At 38.8% G+C, this 20,862-nt stretch overlaps 4 protein-coding genes across 5 annotated transcripts in view; 2 read left to right on the forward strand and 2 right to left on the reverse strand.

The window, feature by feature from the left end:
• Nucleotides 1–1,600: 1,600 nt before the first annotated feature.
• Nucleotides 1,601–3,619, forward strand: zgc:174895 (uncharacterized protein LOC100126024 homolog). The gene is made up of 5 exons (XM_020928757.2): nucleotides 1,601–1,855; nucleotides 1,925–2,018; nucleotides 2,204–2,350; nucleotides 3,063–3,158; nucleotides 3,235–3,619. Exons 1-5 carry the CDS (start codon nucleotides 1,733–1,735, stop codon nucleotides 3,474–3,476), a joined length of 702 nt encoding a protein of 233 aa, XP_020784416.2. The 5' UTR covers nucleotides 1,601–1,732; the 3' UTR covers nucleotides 3,477–3,619.
• rab34a (RAB34, member RAS oncogene family a) lies at nucleotides 3,548–8,084 on the reverse strand. Of its 2 annotated transcripts, none has more exons than XM_055166750.1 (11): nucleotides 7,895–8,084; nucleotides 7,022–7,116; nucleotides 6,841–6,932; nucleotides 6,478–6,543; nucleotides 6,170–6,271; nucleotides 6,042–6,106; nucleotides 5,349–5,400; nucleotides 5,135–5,216; nucleotides 4,684–4,774; nucleotides 4,234–4,341; nucleotides 3,548–4,155 (listed from the first exon to the last, which is right to left on the reverse strand). In XM_055166750.1, exons 2-11 carry the CDS (start codon nucleotides 7,094–7,096, stop codon nucleotides 4,088–4,090), a joined length of 801 nt encoding a protein of 266 aa, XP_055022725.1. In that variant the 5' UTR covers nucleotides 7,097–7,116; nucleotides 7,895–8,084; the 3' UTR covers nucleotides 3,548–4,087. The 2 variants fall into 2 exon arrangements, with proteins under 2 accessions (XP_055022725.1, XP_020784300.1); XM_020928641.2 differs by having other exon boundaries at nucleotides 6,478–6,546.
• A 474-nt stretch (nucleotides 8,085–8,558) lies between these two features.
• tlcd1 (TLC domain containing 1) overlaps nucleotides 8,559–20,862 on the reverse strand; it is a 78,653-nt gene continuing 66,349 nt past the window's right edge. The window contains exons 4-8 of the mRNA XM_020928633.2: nucleotides 14,289–14,405; nucleotides 11,795–12,399; nucleotides 10,939–11,021; nucleotides 10,182–10,264; nucleotides 8,559–9,548 (exon numbers count right to left, since the gene is read on the reverse strand). Of these exons, the coding sequence (XP_020784292.1) occupies nucleotides 9,144–9,548; nucleotides 10,182–10,264; nucleotides 10,939–11,021; nucleotides 11,795–12,000 (777 nt within the window). The 5' untranslated portion in view covers nucleotides 12,001–12,399; nucleotides 14,289–14,405 and the 3' untranslated portion in view covers nucleotides 8,559–9,143. The remainder of the gene's footprint in view (nucleotides 9,549–10,181; nucleotides 10,265–10,938; nucleotides 11,022–11,794; nucleotides 12,400–14,288; nucleotides 14,406–20,862) is intronic.
• Nucleotides 14,358–20,702, forward strand: nek8 (NIMA-related kinase 8). The gene is made up of 15 exons (XM_020928674.2): nucleotides 14,358–14,457; nucleotides 14,939–15,144; nucleotides 15,297–15,529; nucleotides 15,615–15,746; nucleotides 15,935–16,143; nucleotides 16,218–16,297; nucleotides 16,372–16,556; nucleotides 16,624–16,771; nucleotides 17,006–17,082; nucleotides 17,178–17,295; nucleotides 17,451–17,601; nucleotides 18,143–18,306; nucleotides 18,374–18,526; nucleotides 18,939–19,097; nucleotides 19,628–20,702. Exons 1-15 carry the CDS (start codon nucleotides 14,411–14,413, stop codon nucleotides 19,654–19,656), a joined length of 2,091 nt encoding a protein of 696 aa, XP_020784333.1. The 5' UTR covers nucleotides 14,358–14,410; the 3' UTR covers nucleotides 19,657–20,702.

Here is a 20,862-nt window from a genome sequence, read left to right on the forward strand (position 1 = left end):
ACTGATGACCTAAATTACAATGCGGGAACAAAACTCTTTCATTGTGGAATGTGGAAAAAGGTTGGCCAAGCCTATCGCACGCAACAACAGCCACTGACGGCACGGGAAGAGAGGCGAGCCCACGAATGGGAAGGCACAAGAGAGAGGCGCTCAGATGAAAGGAACTCGGTCAAATTGTGACACTATTCGGGGAGGATCAAATAACTTGGCAGCATCCAGTTGCATGTGGCTACAAACAATTGTAGGTTATGTTACCGCATTATTGCATATATACTTTTTGAAGATGGGAGAACTCGTATTTGAATAAATATCTCCTATATTGGACTGCAAAAGTGGTAATTAAGATTTATTACGCCTAAAACACGTTGGCACAGTTGAGGAAGCACGGTGATGCTGCGCCTGTATCCCATAGCAAGTGTTAAAAGTACAAAGGCACGGGTCAGGTGGGCCCTCTAATCAGCCAAAAGTTTAGTCACATGGTTGGACTTTACTGTGAGTTCGAGAGGCGGGGGCACAGCCTACTCAAGGCGCTGAAATCCGATTGTTGGAGGCGGGCAAAAATGATGCAAAATCACCCGATGGCCCGTACGATGTGGAGGGAGGGGGAAAAAACTCTTGGGGATAAAAAAAAAAAAAAAAAAAAATGCCTATCTATCACTTTTTGTTTTGTGTCTGGATACAGGCTAAATTAATAATCGTCTAGCGAAATCTAGATTGCTGTAAAGCTAAAAAGATCTTTGCAAAAGTTCATATTGGCGCCCCCTGCTGTCACATACGAAGCATTCTACACGTTATGAATGTATTGCTTATGTTTGCATCCCAGTGATCAATGAACCCACTTATCCCAACTTAGACCCTTGAGGATATGTCATTGTTATGCAGAGGCTACAAGATTTAATAGGCCTATAACTGACTTGACTTGACTAATTGAAAAATTATATAACAAAAGTGACATTTACAATGAGAAGTTTTAGTTTAATTAGATGAAAAGTAGAATGGAATAGATTTTTCCAAGGGGTGTTTCAGTCAACAAAAAGCTTGTTTTTATATAGGCTACACACATCCACAGATTTCAACAGACCAACACTGACTCATAAATTAATATTCAAATGAATGTCAACAGGCTCCTCATTCCATAAGGTATGAAACCAAGTTCACTGGGTTTACTGCTTCATCACAGATTGTGAGAAAGTGCCAATTGTTTCTGGAATGAGGTGAAGGCTCAGCTTGAAGCTGCACAAACTTGGAATTTTCCCACATTGTTTTGTTTGAAAGTGAGATTTGATCCATGGAGATGTTTATATTGTGGATTTATCTAGTACAATTGTGAATATGATAACAACATTTAGACAGTGGCCCTCTGCTGAGTCAAAACACATGTAATGTAATATCATCGTAAGATTACAGCTCAGTAACAACACAAAGACACTTAGTACTTTATACTTATAGTATTGCACTTTTAATTAAGTATAGTCTAATGACATTTACACTAAATATATCCATTTGACTGCCTTTACATTACACATTTTTTTAATCAAGTCATAATTTAGTTGGGAATGTTAACTTCTATATAATTTTCTGTTAACACCCTGCAGCAAGATTGACAGTAACTACACAGAGCCCCCTCCCACTCTGTAGACCTGCAACTCAAGCCATGTGCACATTTACAGCTGCTCACAGTTAGTTCAAATCTCCTCAGCTGTCTCCTTAACTACCCTTCGCACTGTTTCAAATGGACATTTTGGCTGTTCCTGCAGACAGGCCTAAAGGATGGTATCTTTCTCTCATGGCGCCCAACACAAAAGGACCTGCTTTTGCCTGGCTCGACCCCTCCAGACTCTACTGTAACTCACAGGTAAAATATAGCCCTGATCTAAACTATATGTCCCTCTACACTGTCTTATGTCCTGTCACTTCTCTTCAGGCTCTTGCAGACTGTGTCAAAGACCTACTTGGCCCATTCCACAATGACAGCATTGATATTGTTGCAGGGATTGATGCAATGGGCTTCATTCTTGGTAAGAAAACTTTATCTCCTGGTTATATTTTAAAAGGGGCAGCAACACTATGTTTAGGACTCGGAAAACTTAGTCCACCCTCTAAATTTAGAGTCTTACTGCTACCCCCATTGCACTCTAGTCACATGTACTGTTTAGTGTAAAACTATTACAAAGTGCAGGAAAAACAAGTGTACTTGTTTTAGGGGCATGTGTGGCTACAACACTGGGAAAAGGCTTTCTGGCAATTCGCAAAGTTGGGCACTTGTGTGTGGAGACCCAAACTCAGAACTACACTGACTACTCTGGCAGAGAGAAGACCATGGAAGTGCGGCTGGATGTACTCAAACCAGGTTAAACTTTTAAACTTTTTTTCACTTTTTAAGATTTTACCCTTTACAAATGTTGGACAGCTGTCAAAAAATTTACTTAGCTGCTATTGTTTAGATGGACACACACTTCATGGCTACAAAGACAAAGAGATTAGTATGTGTAACCTGTCTGAGTAACTTTGTTTAGAATTAAAAGTCATATAACTGTGACACACAACATAACACATAACAGGTGCAATGTGTAACTTTTCTGGTGGAGGGTTGTTCACCTGCTTGTCTCATGGAGATGTTTTTTGTTTTGCCCACAGTGTCACTTTGCATTAAAGTCCTGCTTTGATTTAAATCAGTGTCCATCCATTCCAATCCATTGAATAGCAGCCATTTTAACTTTGAGTGGGCTTGCCTCTCCACAAATCGAACCTGTAATTTGGCCCGGTGATGTCACATACTTTTATTATTAGTGTTTACCAAGGTGGATAAATTTAATGCCATATTGTGGTACATCTCTGTGAAGACAAGCAGATGGTAGACCCTCCATCAGAAAAGTTACACAGCGCAACTTTAAGTCCACAAATGATTAAATGAAAGGACACTTAATGAAATATTGTATGCATGGTACATTAACCATGAAAAGATTATTCCCTTGCCTCTCATTTCTTCTGCTACAGTGCCCTCTAGTGCATTTGGAACTCAACTGAACCAACTGGTTGACCCTGCACCTGTATTGTTTTAGGTGTCAGAGTGTTGTTAGTGGATCAATGGATAGAAACCGGAGGAACCATGAAAGCTGCGATTGAGCTGGCGGAAAGACTAGGTGCCACTGTAGTGGGTCAGTGTACTGCACAGTAACATTCTCTATTATAACTATGTCATTTTAGTGAGTTGTAATTTTATTTCTGCTATAGGTGTCGCAGCTGTGGCTATTGAAAATACTGAAGGTGGAAAGTGGATTAAGAAAAATTACAAGTTCTCTCACTGTATTCCTGAGGAGCTCCAAAGCCAAATTGACCAAAAATATCTTAACTCCTTCAAGAATGAACAACTGAAAAAAACTCAAATTCAAAATTCAAATTCAAAAAAGTTTGTCAATCCTTCATACGAAACATATGAAGAATCGAAACTGTGTTTCTCACTCTCAGGCGTATAAATAAATAATTATAAATGGAAAAGTTCAAAATAGTAATTTTATGAGAAACAACAGAATTTTGTGAAGTAAAATTATAGTTTTTGTATAGAAATATTTTATTTTTTAACACATACTTTGACACAAAATGCATAAATGTATTTAAAAACAACACTGTCGCTGGCTTCAATATTTTTTAAATAACATGGGAGAATCTTCCCTTTTAAAATATCTACAATTTGATAATGTCATCATTATTGAAATGTAATGGGATGAACTACTATTCTTAAAACTTTATAAAATAGAACAGGAATGCAATGGTACCTTTAACCTTAGCAGCATATTATCCTGTAGTAAACATTAGAGATCTAATCCATAATACTAGCAGCTCCTGTCAGTCTTAAGCAAAATATGCTATTTTTAATAATCGTATATACTCTGTAATTGCATGAAGGGTCATTTAAATAGAGTAAAAAAAAAAGGGAAAGGCCACAAAAATGCACAGCTCATGGAAGAATCCAAGGCCAAAGGAAAAAGTGAATTTGAGTCAGCCTCCGGCCCATGCGCTCAGAGCTTTTCCTTTCCACAGACACAAATACACTCGTACCAATCTCCTCCTCCTCCTCCTCCCAGCCTCACTGACAGCAGCCCGACTGTTTCTTTTTTGACATACTGTAGAGATTACTGGAGTTGCTGGTTATCCCTAAAAGTTTATGTGACACAGTTAGGTTTATACCAAATTTCAATATAAAAACTGGACATAGTTTGCATAGATACATACTGACAACATCTCCAATTTGCTTTTTTCCACTTTTCTCCAGCTCTGCAAGAACGTTCATCTCAAATGCCAAAGATGCCACTCGAAAGAAAAACGCTTTTACATTCTCCCCTTTAAAGAAAAATAAACGTGTCATTCTTTTTACTAATACTAGAAATCATGTGATAATCTGATATTGTCAATGAATCTCAGAATAAATGGAAAAAGACCGATGGCAATCCGGGCTAAAATGCACAGTGTAGAAACAGAAAATGGGAATTACTAAAATATCAAATACACGACTATAAAGGTGTTTCTGAAGGATGGGTTATACATAAAACATTATTTAAAATGTATTCAACTACATAGTAGAATGCAAAATGAAAACAGGAAAATGTGTACATTGTAAACCCATATGAATAAACAGGGCTTTATTTGCACAATATGTTCTTGAAACATATTTTTCTGACCTACCTGTAAGTGAAGAAACTGCCCAATATTCAGCGCTCATCTCCTGTGCAATTTTAAGGGCATCTTGTTCAATCTGGGTGTACTGAGCTGGTGACTGTAAAGAGAAGTTTACTATGAGAAAGAAACAATAAAATGACCCCAACTCGTCATGCCCATCTAGTGACCCAGTTTTACGAATACTTTGGGGTTTACAGCCAGAGGAAGCAGCACATTCCTGAGGGGTGAGCCAGGACATAAAGGCTTTGTGTTAACTGGCATCAACCCAGAATAGTTCCCATCTGACTTCTTGGGTCCATGGGTTTCAAGCTATGGCAACCATCGTCCGTGGTCATAGCAATTAAGCAATTCAAATGAAAGAGGAAAAGGTCCTCAAAAAGTCCTTCAAATCAGGAAGGAATTGTTCATCTGAAACCCATATATAGTCCCCAGCATGTGCTCTTGTGTAAAGACGTACACTCAGGTCTTTCTTTGTCCCAACAATGAAGAGTTGGACACTAGTGGGGTCATTCTCCTTTAAGGCGTCTTCTAACCATTGTCTGTGAACATATGGGACACCTGTAAACACTGTAATGTAATGGTTTATTCTTCTGTATATTAGTAATGGTGTTCAAATAAATAAATACTATGTCATGGTACAAGAGGAAATATGGGATAAAAAGCACACTTACCTTGTATGACCCAATGAGGCTACATCAGTTAAGTCAAACACGATTATCACAACTGCAACAAAATATTTTCAGTTAAAAATATGTTTTAAAAATAGCCAAATGATGATAGTTTTTTGGAAAATATCTCTAGAATTTAGAAACAACTGCAAATCATCAAAGTTTGCTCTAAAGCAGGTGAACACCTTACTTGGGTATTGCTTTCATTAACTTGCACATGTCTGTCACAATATAAATTTTGAAGAACAATAAATTGCTACAGACCTATAGAGCAACAATTGATAATATTGAAACTTATGCAATAACAATAAAGCAAAATAATCTCAGCAATCCATTCTTAAATAGATAGTATCATTAAGAATCATGAGCTGCAACATATACATAACAGAATAAACCAATAATTAGCCATAAAAGTCACTCAACCTTCTACAGCTCAAATCTTACTGTATTACAACAAAAATACTCAAAGTCCCACCACTTTCACAAAGAAATTGCAAACACGATAAATTCTGAGCCCTGAAAGATATTGTTTCAGCTTTTATATATTGAAAGATAAGTTGATATAGTAATTATTGTGACATGCCTACTTGCAAAGCACAATAACCAATCAATAAACCTATTCATTATTCTTGTTTAATCTTGTTAATGTGTGGTGGTGTATAAAATGCATTTTGTGTTTCCAAGTGTAATCCTTACTTTGGGCACCTCTGTAATATGTAGAAGCAATGCACTTGAACCTCTCTTGGCCTGCAGTGTCCCATCTGTGAAGAAAAAACTGACTCTAATTGTTCAATAAACTAGATTAAATTAAGTTTGTTACTTACAGTTGTAGGCTAAACGGTACACCCAGCACCTCGAACCGCTCCATCTCAAAGTCAACACCAATTGTTGCTTTATAGTTCTTATCAAAAGTATCTTTACAAAATCTGCATTTAAGAAAAAAACAACACACAAGTTAAAATAATTGCAATAGGATAATAAATGATAGGAAATAAATAGGAAAATAAATGAACTTAGGATAATAAAAGAAAAATGATGCCACCTCCAAAGTGAAAGGAGATTAAAAGGGTGCATCACCAAAATATCTTTAGCCAAATTTACTATATGGTTATTGTTTCACAATCCTGCTTACCTATTGATCAGACAGGTTTTACCCACAGCGAGATCTCCCACAACAATGACCTTTGAAATTTTAAATCTGCTGAGAGGTAAAAGAAAGAAAAATACACATAAAGGATAATGTAAGTGTGTGGTTGATTATTTGTCTAAAATTAAGTAATATTTTAAACTAGTGTGTACTTTGGTTTTTGTTAAGTTAGTTTGATGATATATTGGAATAACTTAGCCATTTACTAATTGCTCTATTGGCTGCAGCAATTGTAACCAATTTGATCTTTAAAATAGCATAGTTGCAACATATGCTTAAAGTAGACCATATATAGGCTTGGCGTACAGATTACATTAAAGACCTGAGAGATACCCAGATTTTACTTACCCTACAGTACCAGTGCGCTGTTCCTGACAGGCAGTTTTAACTTTGTTGTTGAATTCCTCTTTGGTGTGCAGTGCAGCCTCTTTCCTGAAACACTGGCACAAGAACATAAACAGTAAGCTCTGGCTCTGGTCCACACACGAGACATTTGTGTTAAAAGAAACAGGAGGAGGAAGAGTGATACCTGTGGGAGCTGAGCAATGATGCGGTCTCGTCTGATTGGAGGAAGGACACTCATGGCTGATGCACGGACAGACATAAGGTCATGAATGTATCACACTGTAAAAGAGGAGAAGAGGTTAAACACAACATCAATACTTCTTACACTTGACATATTTCATTAGTGTTACCAATTCACAGTAGCCCATTGCCCAGGACAGTGTTGGAGAAATAATTTCATCATAGGCTACTGTGAGACTTTTTCCAAATAGAAATACAAATTGATCCAGGAGGAAATTTACCTAATTATTTTCCAACCAAGCTACTAATTTATAAACTCAATGAAAATTTAGGATCATAAAAGAGTTAAGAGAAATATTGTTCCCAAGGGCTGAATATCTGTTTGTTTGTGTTTTTCTTTATTTAACAGGGTTTATTTATTCAGCTACAGAAGAACTGGTAGAGAAATGAATAACCTCGACCACTTAGCCAAGTCTATAACGCCTAGATTGATGTTTAATAATATACTGTGGAACATTCCTGGGTAGGCAAACAAGTACATCTTCATGGAGACAAGCAGATGGCTGACCCAACCAGAAAATAAGTTACACAGGGCAGCTTTAGACCTCACGCAGAGCTAGCAACGACCAGACCAGACAACTATAGCCAGTGATTACAAATAGTAACTGTGCTATGTAATCCTTTTGTTTAAAATGACTTAGGAAGATGGTAGTTTCCAGAGTTTTGAAAACTCGTAACTTTACCAATCACTAGCGAGCCAAATCTATCGTAATGTGTTAGTAAGTTAAAAGACAGTGCCACATTGAAACTCCCCACAGCAACTTTGTAGACACTGTTCCGTTTAGCCTCATGCTACAGCGGGAGATGCGTTACTCACCGACGGAATAAGCCCTTCAGGTTTGGGACGCTTTCCCAGATTCTTGTTCTTGAAAATGTTACTTCCAGCTACTTGCCCTCGTTTACACTGAATGAACAGAAAACAACCCACGGGAGAAGCGGCCAGAACAGTGGGGGGCTGATATGGGGCTGATTCAGTTTGGGAACATTTGTGCTTTGCTGCTGCTGAGATTTTGGGTTGTGTGCACGCCCCCTTGTGGAGAAAATGAGGAAGCATCAGTCGCTGTTGGGATAAGGACCGCCCACACCAAGTAAAGTTGGCCTAAACCTGTCAACAGCCACAGCAGAAAGTCCTCTACTGCCTTGGTAGTAGTGATCAGTAATCATTTAGGCGTTATAGTCCTTTTCAGCTCAGCCAAAAAAGGGAGGGAGAATTTGTTTCTCTTTAGAGAAATTTAAGATTATTTAAACTGCAGTTCCATGCTTTTGACTTTTTATCACCCATTACAGCCTACAAGATCAAAAAGAGTTTATTCTATTTGCAAGAAGAAATATTGCCATGTTTTCTACGGACATATAGATATTAAATTACAGTTTTAGCATCCTCAAACAAGACACAAAGTCAAGTCCATTTTATTCTTGTGGATGTTTTGTAAACATGATGTTTGTTACATTCATGGTTTTAAAATAATGAGGCAATATGGTACAGGCACATGTTTTCACTTTATTGAAGCAGATAGTTTAAAAACTATGGCAAAATTTACTTATCAATTTTTAGAATAGGGTATCAATACCATAATGACTGTGCAGCCTGGTTTTTAATGTTTAGCACCTTCAACCCTGGATGTTGCCCAATGCAAACCCATTTTGAGGTCTGTGGCCACCTGCACTGATATTTGTATAACCATGCAGAAAATCTCCTCCACCACACATGGCATTATAGAGACACAGACACACGCATGTGAATACAAATATTAGATCAGAACATTTTAATGTTTGGGGCTTAGTTTTCTATTAGAATATGGTTGTTGGTCTGTAAAGAATTGGCAATGGCTTTGGCATTAGCTTTGAAAATGTTTGGCTCAACGGTTTTTGGAAAATGTGAAAAATAATTTTAAAGCCATAAAAACAGTATGCACACACTAACAAGCTGCTGTAATACATCTTAAAAGGATCAATCCATCAAGTGCGAGCTCTAAGAAGGGTGACATGATCATTAACATGAAAGTTCCTATAAAAAAAGAGTTCATATAAAAAAAGATTTTTCCAGTAATTTGTATCCTGGATATTTAATCTGTAAGAAACTTTCTAGAATTGTTGTTGTGAGTCCCATTTTCTGTGATGTTACTCTTTCTTCGAATAAAGAAGTCAGAGCGGATCAGGCGGTACAAGTATATGCCTATCATAATATTCATGAGCATCATACAAAAGAAAAAAAACCCGGCATGGTCTAACTTGGCGTAGTTGTGGAGAATGAACCAAGTGAGGTAGAACTGGGTAAACAGTCGGAAAATCACATATGTGACAATATTGACCACTTTGTTGATGTGATAGAGGGGAGTGGACTGAGCTCCGGCCAGCTTCAACAACAGACGCAGATGTAGTGTGACACTGTTGACCTCCACAAAAAGAGCCACAACTGCCCCATTTACATACTTCTGAGTGCACAGCGCATACAAGAAACAGCTCAGCACCTGCACACACAGGAAGACTTGAGTTTTATTATGACATCATCACATACTGTACTTACGTATGAACACAAGTCCACTATGTAACGTTTTCTGGTGGAGGGTCTGCCTCGGCTTGTCTCCATGGAGATAGTTTTGGTGCGCCTGAAATTTTCCACATTATTGCAGTAAAATATCTCACTATGGTTTATTCTATGATAGGTGATTTTAATGCTCAACAATATCTTGAAAACCATGCATTTCTATGAGCGGGGTAGCATTTCCACTGATCTGACATGTAACTTGGCCTAGTGCTGTACCTGCTTGTCTACATGGAGATAATGAGTTAAAGCCATTCTAGGTATTTTACGCAAAGCAACGGAGACAAACAGGTAGTGAACCCTCCACTAGACAAGCATGCATTTTAGGTATTCATCGTTAGGTAGTAGGAGTGGACAGTGTTTGTCTTTCTCAAGGAATGATTCAGTGCTTTCAGCACTGCCCTCTGCTGGTCAGTAGGGATACAGAGAACTATAATTAAAATTCTAACTTCATTTTAACCAGCAACTCACCAGTTGTTTGGAAAACACAAACCACAGTGCCAGATAATATGGACACATTTAAACAAACCTAAAGGTCCTATATTGTGTGTTTTCTTACCAGTACATGGTGCAAGAGGAATTCCCATGAACCCCGGGCATGTCCCCTGTAAATGATGTCACATGCATCTTGCATAAAGTATCCTGGGAACAAGGAGAGCCACAAAGTGATTCTATTAACTACATAACATGCCAACTAAGGTATCAGAAATGTATCACTAAATCATAATTGGAATTGACTGTTCCCAATATAAAGTGCTAATGTATCTGATAGAAGATGTCACAAGGTGTGTTTTCAGCCATAACAATATTTGTATTATATGAATCAAATAACAGTGATAAAAAAGCTATAAATTCTGATATTTATATCAGAATTTATAGCTTATATATAAATATTGTACAAATATTGCACACAAATTCACACCAAGTCCATTAAGAATGTGGACATAGTCATGACAATGAAACCCTGATGATCTCATCTGACTTTAAATATCCAAATGATTGAGACTGTTGGCTGGATGGCAGTGGCCAGAGAGATGCAGCAAGTGTCTGAGTAATAGCCTATAATGGGGATAGGCTCAGAGGGACTGGAAGCTGCTGGCTGTTGTCAAGGCAGACCTACACAGATTTGAGTCCTCATGGTTACACACAGATGCACAGAAGACCCACAGTGCACACAGCTCAACCAGACGAGCCAGTCTATGGGGGATCTGGGTTTCCAGGGGATACGGCTATTTGAGATTTTTAAGAAGAGCCAGGCATTTGTTTTTCTTACAAAGGATTACATTCATATTCATTCAAAGTAGGGAAACACAAACCTGTTGACACACAGACGAGCAGGTAGGACAGTGGAGTTTGGTACAGATGGAGGTCCTGCAGCGTCTCAGGCCACACCACCGCACTGAGGAAGGACACAGGTTATGGGAGATGGCTCACATTTATTGGGCTCACTTTTTTAGAGAAAGTAACTACACTGAAACATTATCTTAGGGAACATGAGACTTCATACAGAATATCTTTTTTACATATTTTTTTGTTGATTGCCCAATTTATAATTTTCAGTTTTATAGGCTACTGGTCATTCACAACACTTAGACTCACACAACACTTTTCAGCCAGGCAAGCCAGTGCTACACACAATTCTAAGTGTTCTTCTATGGGTGGTCCCCCCCACCTACATTACAGGACTTAACTTAGGATTAGTAGTTAGTATGTGTTAAGAACAAACAGTGCAGTTAAATTGGAATAAAGTTTCAAAGATGCACATAGCATGAAAAGCCCGAACTGTCTTATGTGGGAATATGTGAGGATGAATCATAGTTCCCGCCCTAAGAAATTGTTTTCTCTCAAGACCCGTTTACAGCAGGTTTTTCCAGTTAACTCTCCTTTTTATTTGAGAGCTCATTACCAGTACATTACAGTTACCAATCAGGAAAACAGAAGACATGTGCTACAGCCTAAGATTTGCTCACTTATACTGTACATTGGCATTTCCACTCTGAGCTCCAAATGCCATTGTGTCCCTGCTCTGTCCTGTCTGAACATGCTTTCTTCCTCGGCTGTTTGTCCTGACTGCCACTGACTGTCACTGCCCACACGCTGCCAGAGACGCATCATGCGCGCTGTGAATAGACAATGGCATCTGTTATACTAAGCATTTAGCTGGACACTTACCAGGTCACGGCCCATGTGCCAGTGATCAGTGAATGTACCATGGACACAGAAAGGTTCCTCCACCTCCAAGAATGAAACTTGTCCTGTTGGACCACTTTGGGCACGGGCAGCTTTTGGAGGAGCTGGTCGACAACCCTGAAGAGGAGCGCGCACACCAGTACTGAGGGGATTGGGTACCCCCTCAGAACAGGAAGCAGGGCCTCCATCCTCTGCCACCAGCCCCCCTTTTCTCTCCCTTTTTACAAGTTCTTGGTGCTCGTAATGTCCCTTACTTCAGCTCCGTATGCCCGAGTACTCCTTTGTCAGCGCGATGACGGACTGATATGCACGGTCGGTATGTGATCGGAGTGTTTCCTAAATCCAGAAGTGAAAAAGGACAAGATAACAAGATAATGTTATTCTCCACAGTCTCTTCCTACAAAGTTGAGTGTCAAACTGTTTCCGTTTGTGAAGCGTCCTTCGTCCCAATCAAAACTTTCGTGATTTTTTTTTAAAGCGTGTCCATTGGGCGATCTGTAAATCTGGTCACTGGTGGCGCGCTCCGCTGTGTGCGCAAGTAGCAGGGGGTGTGGTGTTCAGACGACAGAGTAGGCGCTGCTGCTACCCTAACCACAAACACAGAAACAAGGTGGGGCAGATGCTGAGATCGAGTCACGCAATCATTGATGTAGGTTCTACGCTCAACAAGTGTGATATGATTTGAAATAAAACTATTTGAAAACTTGTACTATAGCGTAGCTGTAAAAAAAAATTCTTGTTGGCCAAATGTAATTTAAAAAAAAAGGCGTATTACACCTAGCCTATATGGCAATTATTGTCATTATTACGACACATATTTAGATCTCCATTTTACCTGTTATTGTTGTAAAATAAAAATAACGTGTTAAAATGTTTTGAACTAATCTAATTTTTGAGCTCTGAGTCCCCCCACTCCTTGCTCCCTGCACTACGTCACTCCCCCTTCAGAGTTCCATCACAACAAGCAGCACCCAGTGAAACTATTGGACATCTCATCGAGTTTGTGAAGTTGTAGTATAGCCTATTGTTTTGAATCCTCCATTTGTATGTTTATGAAAAATGGCTGTGAGGGAGCATGGGTGGGAACACAGCACAGCCTTGTACAAGAGGCGTGGGCTTGTACTCCTAACTGTAAGGAATGTTTGTATAGTGCCCAGGAGAGATCAAAAGATTACTTAAACATGCAGGGATGAGATATAAAACCACTTCAAGCTTGATTTTGATGAGGAAACAATGTTAACATGATAGAAAGTTCCCAAAAGTTGAGTTATAGGCCTAATATTTGCTTTAATAGGCTGATCTTAAAAGACATTTAGGCTTAAGCATTTAATATGCACATATTAACCTACTTGCCATACCTTGGCCAAGTTCAAACATATCATTCAATCACTCATTGCACTGATCTAGCCTACTGCTACGGCTGCTTGCCTCTTTGTTATGAAAAATAGCCTCTGCGACACAAAACCCAGGCTGTAACATATGGTTCAAAATATCATTATCATAATGGCCTAATCACCAATCATCACAATTACTTCAGCCTACTCCAGGCTAGTGATAGACTAGAAATTAATTTTGAAAAGCAGTGAATCAACTTGACCTCTAGATGGCAGCAGTATAACATTAATTACCACAGCAGCAGCGGTCCCTTCTTGTGACCCCAGAAGGACCCATCAATAGGCTTAAGTATGCCATATGTAAACATTTAACAACTAGGCCAACACTATTGCCACCTGTGTGATCATACCGAAATAGATACATATGTTATTCAGTAGCTTTAATGGAAGGATCCAACTTAAACTTTAGTTGGCCATTATTAACCCACATCTCTCGTGTGGTAACCACTTCAGTAGCCACAGCTGCCATGCGGCTGACTGACACAAACTTATAGCTGCCAGAAGCCAATCTGCACCAACTGTTTCAGGGAAGGCGGGTGTGGTGAAGTGTAGTGCCATCCTCCCTGTACAAGTTTTGAAGATAAAGGTCTTTCTTCTCTCCCAAAACAATGCAAATGTGCTAGCTATTGTTGAAAATGTTCGAAAATACCTCTGCATATCCTTGCATAAGTGCCTTATCAGAGTTAGACAGTTTGATGATGGGGGGGGGGGGGGGGTAATAGTTGGTGGACTGCCATGCTCTTCTTATTGTCTTGTGAAAAAGAATACTGGTGGAGGACCCTTTGCTCCTCAGGCAGTGCCCCGCACCTTTGGGTTTGGAAACAGTTTCACTAGATTCACTTATTAAATTCTTAGAGATTGACTGTGGTGCCTGAGGGCAAATGTGTCTGACAATGTTAGAAGCCGATGATAGAAGGCAATCTATGTCTGCTGATGTGACTGAGGAGCGTCTTTTGTTGCAAAGTGTGAGGTCACTACTGCAGTGACATACTATATTCATGAGAATTTCAAGTCTCACCTCAGAGTTATTATTGAATAATACGGCTAGTGTGATTGGACAGGAATAGTTAATTAATACTCACCAGTCAGTTTACTGTGTCCATAATGTTTTAGACAACGCGCTTGGCTCACACTTTTGTCCTTCATTGGAGCCCGTAGTACAGCTGGACGGTTGCTTAGAGACCGCGGCACAGGGGAAGCTGTAATGGAGAAGTATGAAAAAATCAAAGTTGTGGGGAGAGGCGCTTTTGGGTAAAGTTTACGTTTTGTCAAATAGATTTACTTATACCGTGTATTCTTTATGGCTCGTAGCATTTGGGCTTCAAGGGCTGTGCTGGAGTTTGCTCTGCCCTCAGGAACTAAAGATGGAAACTATGGGAATACTGGCTGACACTGGCATCAGTAGTTAGTTTGTTATTTATCTACGTTAGCTTTGTAAAATGATGTTGAAGTTATAAAGTAATAGCATAAATATGGCCTGGGTTTGTTATCTGAACTTATCTGAACGGTCTACAGCAATCGAAGTTTTGATTATATACCGTTTGAAAGTGCTGCAGGCAAGTCTAAAGATTTAACAATATTTTTGACTGAACATCCTTTCTAAAACAAATAACAGTACTTAGTCTTAGTTAAACATGGATTTACTCCCAGACAGTCCCAGCTATAGACTGTATTTAAACGACGCTCCTGACTGCATTGAGGATGCTGCATAATAATGACACTTTTTCCTCAGGATTGTCCACCTGTGCCGCAGGCGCAGTGATGGAGCCTTTGTCATCCTCAAAGAGATCCCAGTGGAGCAAATGTCCCGAGATGAGCGTCTTGCAGCACAGAACGAGTGCCAAGTGCTGAAGCTGCTCAACCACCCAAATATCATTGAGTATTATGAGAACTTTCTCGAGGACAAAGCTCTTATGATCGCCATGGAGTATGCACCAGGTAGTATTATTGTTATTAATGTCTAATTACACAGTCCTAGATTGTGATTTATTTTACTTGAAAAAACAGTAACGCTTTTTCTTATTCTTTTACTTGGATTAAATTTACATTTTATTTAATCTTTTCATTGACTTGAAAATTATTTTATGCAGGTGGGACATTGGCAGATTACATTCAGAAGCGGTGCAACTCCTTGCTGGATGAGGACACTATTCTGCATTTCTTTGTTCAGATCTTACTGGCACTTTATCATGTGCACAACAAATTAATTCTGCATAGAGATCTTAAAACACAAAATATCCTCCTTGACAAGCATCAGATGATTGTCAAAATAGGTGACTTTGGGATTTCAAAAATCCTTGTCAGCAAGAGTAAGGCATACACAGTGAGTTTTCTTTTGTAATAAAATGTTTTTGTCTTTGTGCAAAGCATAAACCACATATTTTGCTGTTTACCTGTTTTTTCTACAGGTGGTTGGGACACCATGTTATATCTCTCCAGAATTATGTGAAGGAAAGCCATACAACCAAAAGAGTGACATCTGGGCCTTAGGCTGTGTGCTCTATGAGCTCGCCAGTCTCAAGAGAGCCTTTGAGGCAGCTGTATGGACAATGTTTATTTGATCTGTTTTATGCTATGCAATTTTTTCAAGATGCAACATTTCTATATAGATTTTTCATATATAACAGAGCAAAAGAAGTACTATCTCATGGGTGAAAAAGAAAAATATTTGAGCAAAATTACAACATTTGCCTTCATTAGAAAATAGTGACACAATTTCTTCTTTCAGAATCTGCCTGCACTTGTCCTGAAGATCATGAGTGGCACATTTGCACCTATTTCAGATCGATACAGCCCAGAACTTCGGCAGCTTATTCTCAACATGCTAAATCTGGACCCATCCAAACGACCACAACTCAATGAAATTATGGCTTTGCCCATCTGTATCCGACCACTTCTTAATCTGTATACTGACATAGGCAACGTCAAAATGCGAAGGTACTAAACTACTATTATACATTTCCGTTGTGTTATAATTTACTAAGTATGTACGTTGGTTTGGCCTTTTTTAGGATTGAAAAGCCCTTATCTGCAGTACAGACTGGTCCACAAGGAAGGCCAGGAGGCAGGGTGCCCACCAGCAGGTCAAGAGGTGAGGCAGAGTGTTCAGTTTGTTTCCAACAAATCAATTGAGACAATTGCTAAAAGTGAAAATGTTTGGCACAGATGGCGTGACTGGCATTGGCACGGGTAAAGTGCATTCCCTCCCATTATCCTCAGTGTATACCTGGGGTAGTGGGATCTCAATGCCACTTCGGCTGCCAATGCTGAACACTGAAGTGCTGCAAGTGTCATTGGGACGCACTCAGAAAATGGGGGTCACCAAATCAGGCCGTTTAATTACATGGGAGGTATGTTATCTGTGCTTGACCCAAACTGTTTCATAAGCATCAGTGTTTTAACCTTTCCTTTCTTCAGGCTCCCTCTGTGGCCTCAGGTGAGGGCTGTCTTCCCGGGGCAGTGGAGCAGATGCAGCCTCAGTTCGTCTCCCGGTTTCTGGAGGGTCAGTCTGGAGTCACCATCAAATCTGTGGCCTGTGGTGATCTCTTCACCACCTGCATGACAGGTTTGTGACCCATCCCTTTCTGGTCCAAACACAGTCTGCCAAAAAGCTGAAGGAAGTCAATATTTAAAAATGCATAGAGTTATTACGGGCAAATGAAAACGTTATAATGTAAAGCTTATTTTGGGTCTTAAAGTGTACAGTTTCAATACCTTTGAGTTAAAGACTATCATGTTTTTTGTTCACTTGTCTGAGTTGGAATCACTTCTGACCTTTTTGTTTGTTTTCATTTTGCAGACAGGGGCATCATCATGACTTTTGGTAGTGGAAGTAATGGTTGTTTAGGACATGGTAACTTCAATGATGTAACACAGGTATCAATTGAACATTATATTATAATACCATTATATTGATATTCATATTGAGATCTTTGTAATAATTAACAACTCTCTTGTTTTCGTTCTTCCAGCCTAAGATTGTAGAAGCGCTCCTTGGCTATGAGCTGGTTCAGGTTTCATGTGGTGCTTCCCATGTGCTCGCTGTGACAAATGAAAGAGAAGTATTTGCCTGGGGTCGAGGAGACAATGGTAAAATATGATCCAGTTTTAAAATAACAAATGTTGTACTATAGGTTAATAGAGATAGTATACATTTTTTGCATGATAGATTGAACTAACAGAAATCACAGTTTTTATGAAGATTGACTAGGCTATACTCTAAGGCTATTTTCCCCCTGTTTTAGGCCGCCTAGGCTTAGGCACCCAGGATACCCATAATTCTCCCCAGCAGGTGTGTTTACCAGTGGACTTTGAGGCCCAAAAAGTGGTGTGCGGAGTTGATTGCTCTATGATTATCAGCACCCAATACAGCATAGTGGCATGTGGAAGCAACAGGTACTGTGTTCTCAAAAAGTACTGTTTTCAAATATATTTAATGAGCATCTTTTTCTCCTTTATTCAAACAAACCACTCCCCAGTCCAAGGGATGTTTTTGCTTTAGATGGTAGATTTAGTGAATACCATATTTCTTTTTCCTACCAGTATGACAACATTCTGATGAACACATACCTTTGCCTGTCATTCTGTACAAAGGTTAGATACTTAAGAGCTGGTTTCTGCTTTTACAATAAGCAAAACATACAAATGACTCATACAAATCTTTGACAACTGTTTGTGCATTTTTATGCTATCAAATATTTGTACTGAATGACTCAAACTATTGTGGTTAAGTTCATATGATGGGTTTGTGTTGTCTTCTTCTAAAAAAAAATCTTGTCCTACATCACTTAAACATGGATGAAACAATTACACTATAATTCAAGTTACACAAACCTACTTTTTCTTATTTCATCACAGTTGAGAAAGAGGCACGGATTGAGTTCCATAATTGCTTTCTAATGTTTCACTGCATTAATGCTGCTTGTTGTGTTATAAGGTTCAACAAACTTGGCCTGGATAAGATCATGGAAGGAGAGGAACCAGGGTCCTCCAGTCAGGTGGAAGAGGTTCATTCTTATACACCGGTCCAATCAGCACCTCTGGACAGGGAGAAAATTGTTTACATTGATATTGGGACGGCCCATTCTGTTGCAGTCACAGGTAAACTATTATCACTGTTTCACATTTTTAGTATTGTGATACTACATTTTTATCTTCTTTACAACAGAAAATGGTCAGTGTTATACATTTGGCAGTAACCAACATGGTCAGATGGGCTGTAGTTCACGCCGTACCCGCCGTGTGCCATACCTTGTGCCAAATCTGCAGGGTATAACTATGGCGGCATGTGGAGATGCTTTCACTTTAGCTATTGGATCAGGTGAGTACCAGGACATGCATGTTGTAATATGCTACCCTCAAACCACTATGTATTCAAATTAGAGACAAGGATAAATTTGGACCAAATCATTACCAAAATAAGACTTATTATTTAAAATCGCACCGAAAAAAAATGTTGTTTGTCCACGCAGAAGAAAACAATTTGAATATCTTATCATCTGGGATTGAAAGGGTAAAATGTTGTGTGAGCCAATGATTGCCTCCCCTGGGAAGAAATCCAGGGGTGTCAGCCATGTCTGTAGCTTTTTATTGTCTGTAGAAAGCTTTGTTCAGCTTTGACAACCTGTGAGACAAGACGCTGGGCTGTCAGTAAAATATTTCAGTAGATAAATGCATCAAGGAGTGCTCTGGAAAATTAAAACCATTTTTTGTCCCTCTCCTGTTTTCTACAGATGGGGAAGTGTACACCTGGGGTAAAGGAGCCCGTGGACGCCTGGGAAGGAAAGAAGAGGATTCTGGGATACCGAAGGCAGTGCAGCTCGACGAGGCTCACCCCTTCACGGTGACATCAGTGGCTTGTTGTCATGGAAACACTCTTCTGGCTGTGAAACGTAATATTTTCATTATTACTCTTTGTTAACAAACACACAGCAATTTTTAGTGGTGCAGTACCCAGATGTGAGACTGAACAAACTCAAAAGAAGCTTTCAGTCAGAGATGACAAATATATATTATAATTAATACATATACAAAAGGATGACATTATGTGAAAAACAATCAAACAACAATAATAAAAGTGAGATTATATGTTATTATTATATATCATTCACAAATCAAACCAAAAAACAGGGCAGATTTCAAACTGATTAAACTGCATCTAAGTTTAATAAAGCACAGTCATGTAGGTAATCCTTAGTACAGACTGTGAGGCTGCTGTCAATTTCTTTTTTGATCCACATCATGTGACAAGGACATGAAGTGCCATGACTATATTAGGGATTTGAGATGAAATCATGCTCCAACTGCATGAAAACCCAATAATGAATAGTTGTCGTGTTAACTTCAGAAATGTAGTCAATCGTTGGTTTATTGGACTATAAAAAGAGGTGTAATTTGTGACATTTTTTCTTTATTGTTTCAGCTTTGCTTGAAGAACCTGTTCCAAGATGACCTCCCACCAAAGAGCTTCTTCAGCTTCTGTTTCCCAAAGAAATGAGCCAGCTCCTATGAAAACCTTTGCACCACAGACTTTCTTATTCCTGCCGGGCCCTTGAGTTTCACTTGATCATTATTCAGCTCTATTTCATCTTCAGAAAGAGAGAGTGAGCTTTGAGTCAAAGGTTCACAGGAGGTCAGAACCTGTTTGTTAGAGCAGGTGTCACGCACAAGGTGAGGGACTGGTGTGACACTTAAGGAACAGGAAGTCGTTTTGGAGCTTTTATGTGGTGAGGTATTGTCCTCTTTTGCATGCACTGAGCATGATAAACCAAAGGCTATAAAAGACAAACTGGTTTGAGCTCCTAAGCCTCTGGCAAATGAGACTGTGACAAAACAGACAAATCAAAAGGATGAATGCCACTTCTGTGTTTGGTTACAGACCTGTCAAATTAACTTAACATAAATCTTGATAACATTGTCATTGGTCACTTGTGTCTTACTGGATTATCTTGTTAGTCCATTTTAGCCCACTAGCAGTTTTAGTTAAGGTAACGATGTGTCGAGGGCTGTCTAACCCCATCATACGATCTAATGCAACAGTATTTACACGGCTTCATATTCCCTTTTTATCTACATTAATGATACACTACAGTATGTTTTATTATTCTTTATATTTTGTATTATTCATATTTATAAAGTTTTACAGTTTTAACAGAAAGTCTTAAAAATGTAAAAAGTGGGAGAAAAAAACAACAACAATATCAATTGTGTGGAAAGTGGAAAATGTGCAGTATTCATTCTCCGCAGTATTAATGGTACATTACACTGTATTCAAATATTGTTTGTTTACATAAGAATGATAATTTTGTAACACCTTTCCAACAACATGTTAGTGAAACTAACTTTGTGTTTTTAAGTAAAAACATAAAATCTTTAATCTAATCTTTATTTATTTATTTATGAATAAATGGATAAATAAATAAATAAAAGATAGCCCATTGTTTTGTTTGTGGATGATGTAATGATGATGTAATCCAGAGGCAATGCATTAAGTGAAACTGGTCCTTTGTGTTGGAGAAATATTTACATTTTCAAATCACTTATTAAATTTCATAATATAAGTAGACCTTTTTCTAGTTGTTTTATTCAGTCGCATTTCTTGCCTGGATTGATTTGCTGTAAAACCTTTGACAAATATGAAACATTTCAACATCAATA

The sequence above is a fragment of the Boleophthalmus pectinirostris genome, unplaced genomic scaffold, assembly GCF_026225935.1.
Source record: "Boleophthalmus pectinirostris isolate CB_2022bp ecotype Guang Dong unplaced genomic scaffold, ASM2622593v1 HiC_scaffold_9, whole genome shotgun sequence".
In the NCBI taxonomy this organism is placed as follows: Eukaryota; Metazoa; Chordata; class Actinopteri; order Gobiiformes; family Gobiidae; genus Boleophthalmus; species Boleophthalmus pectinirostris.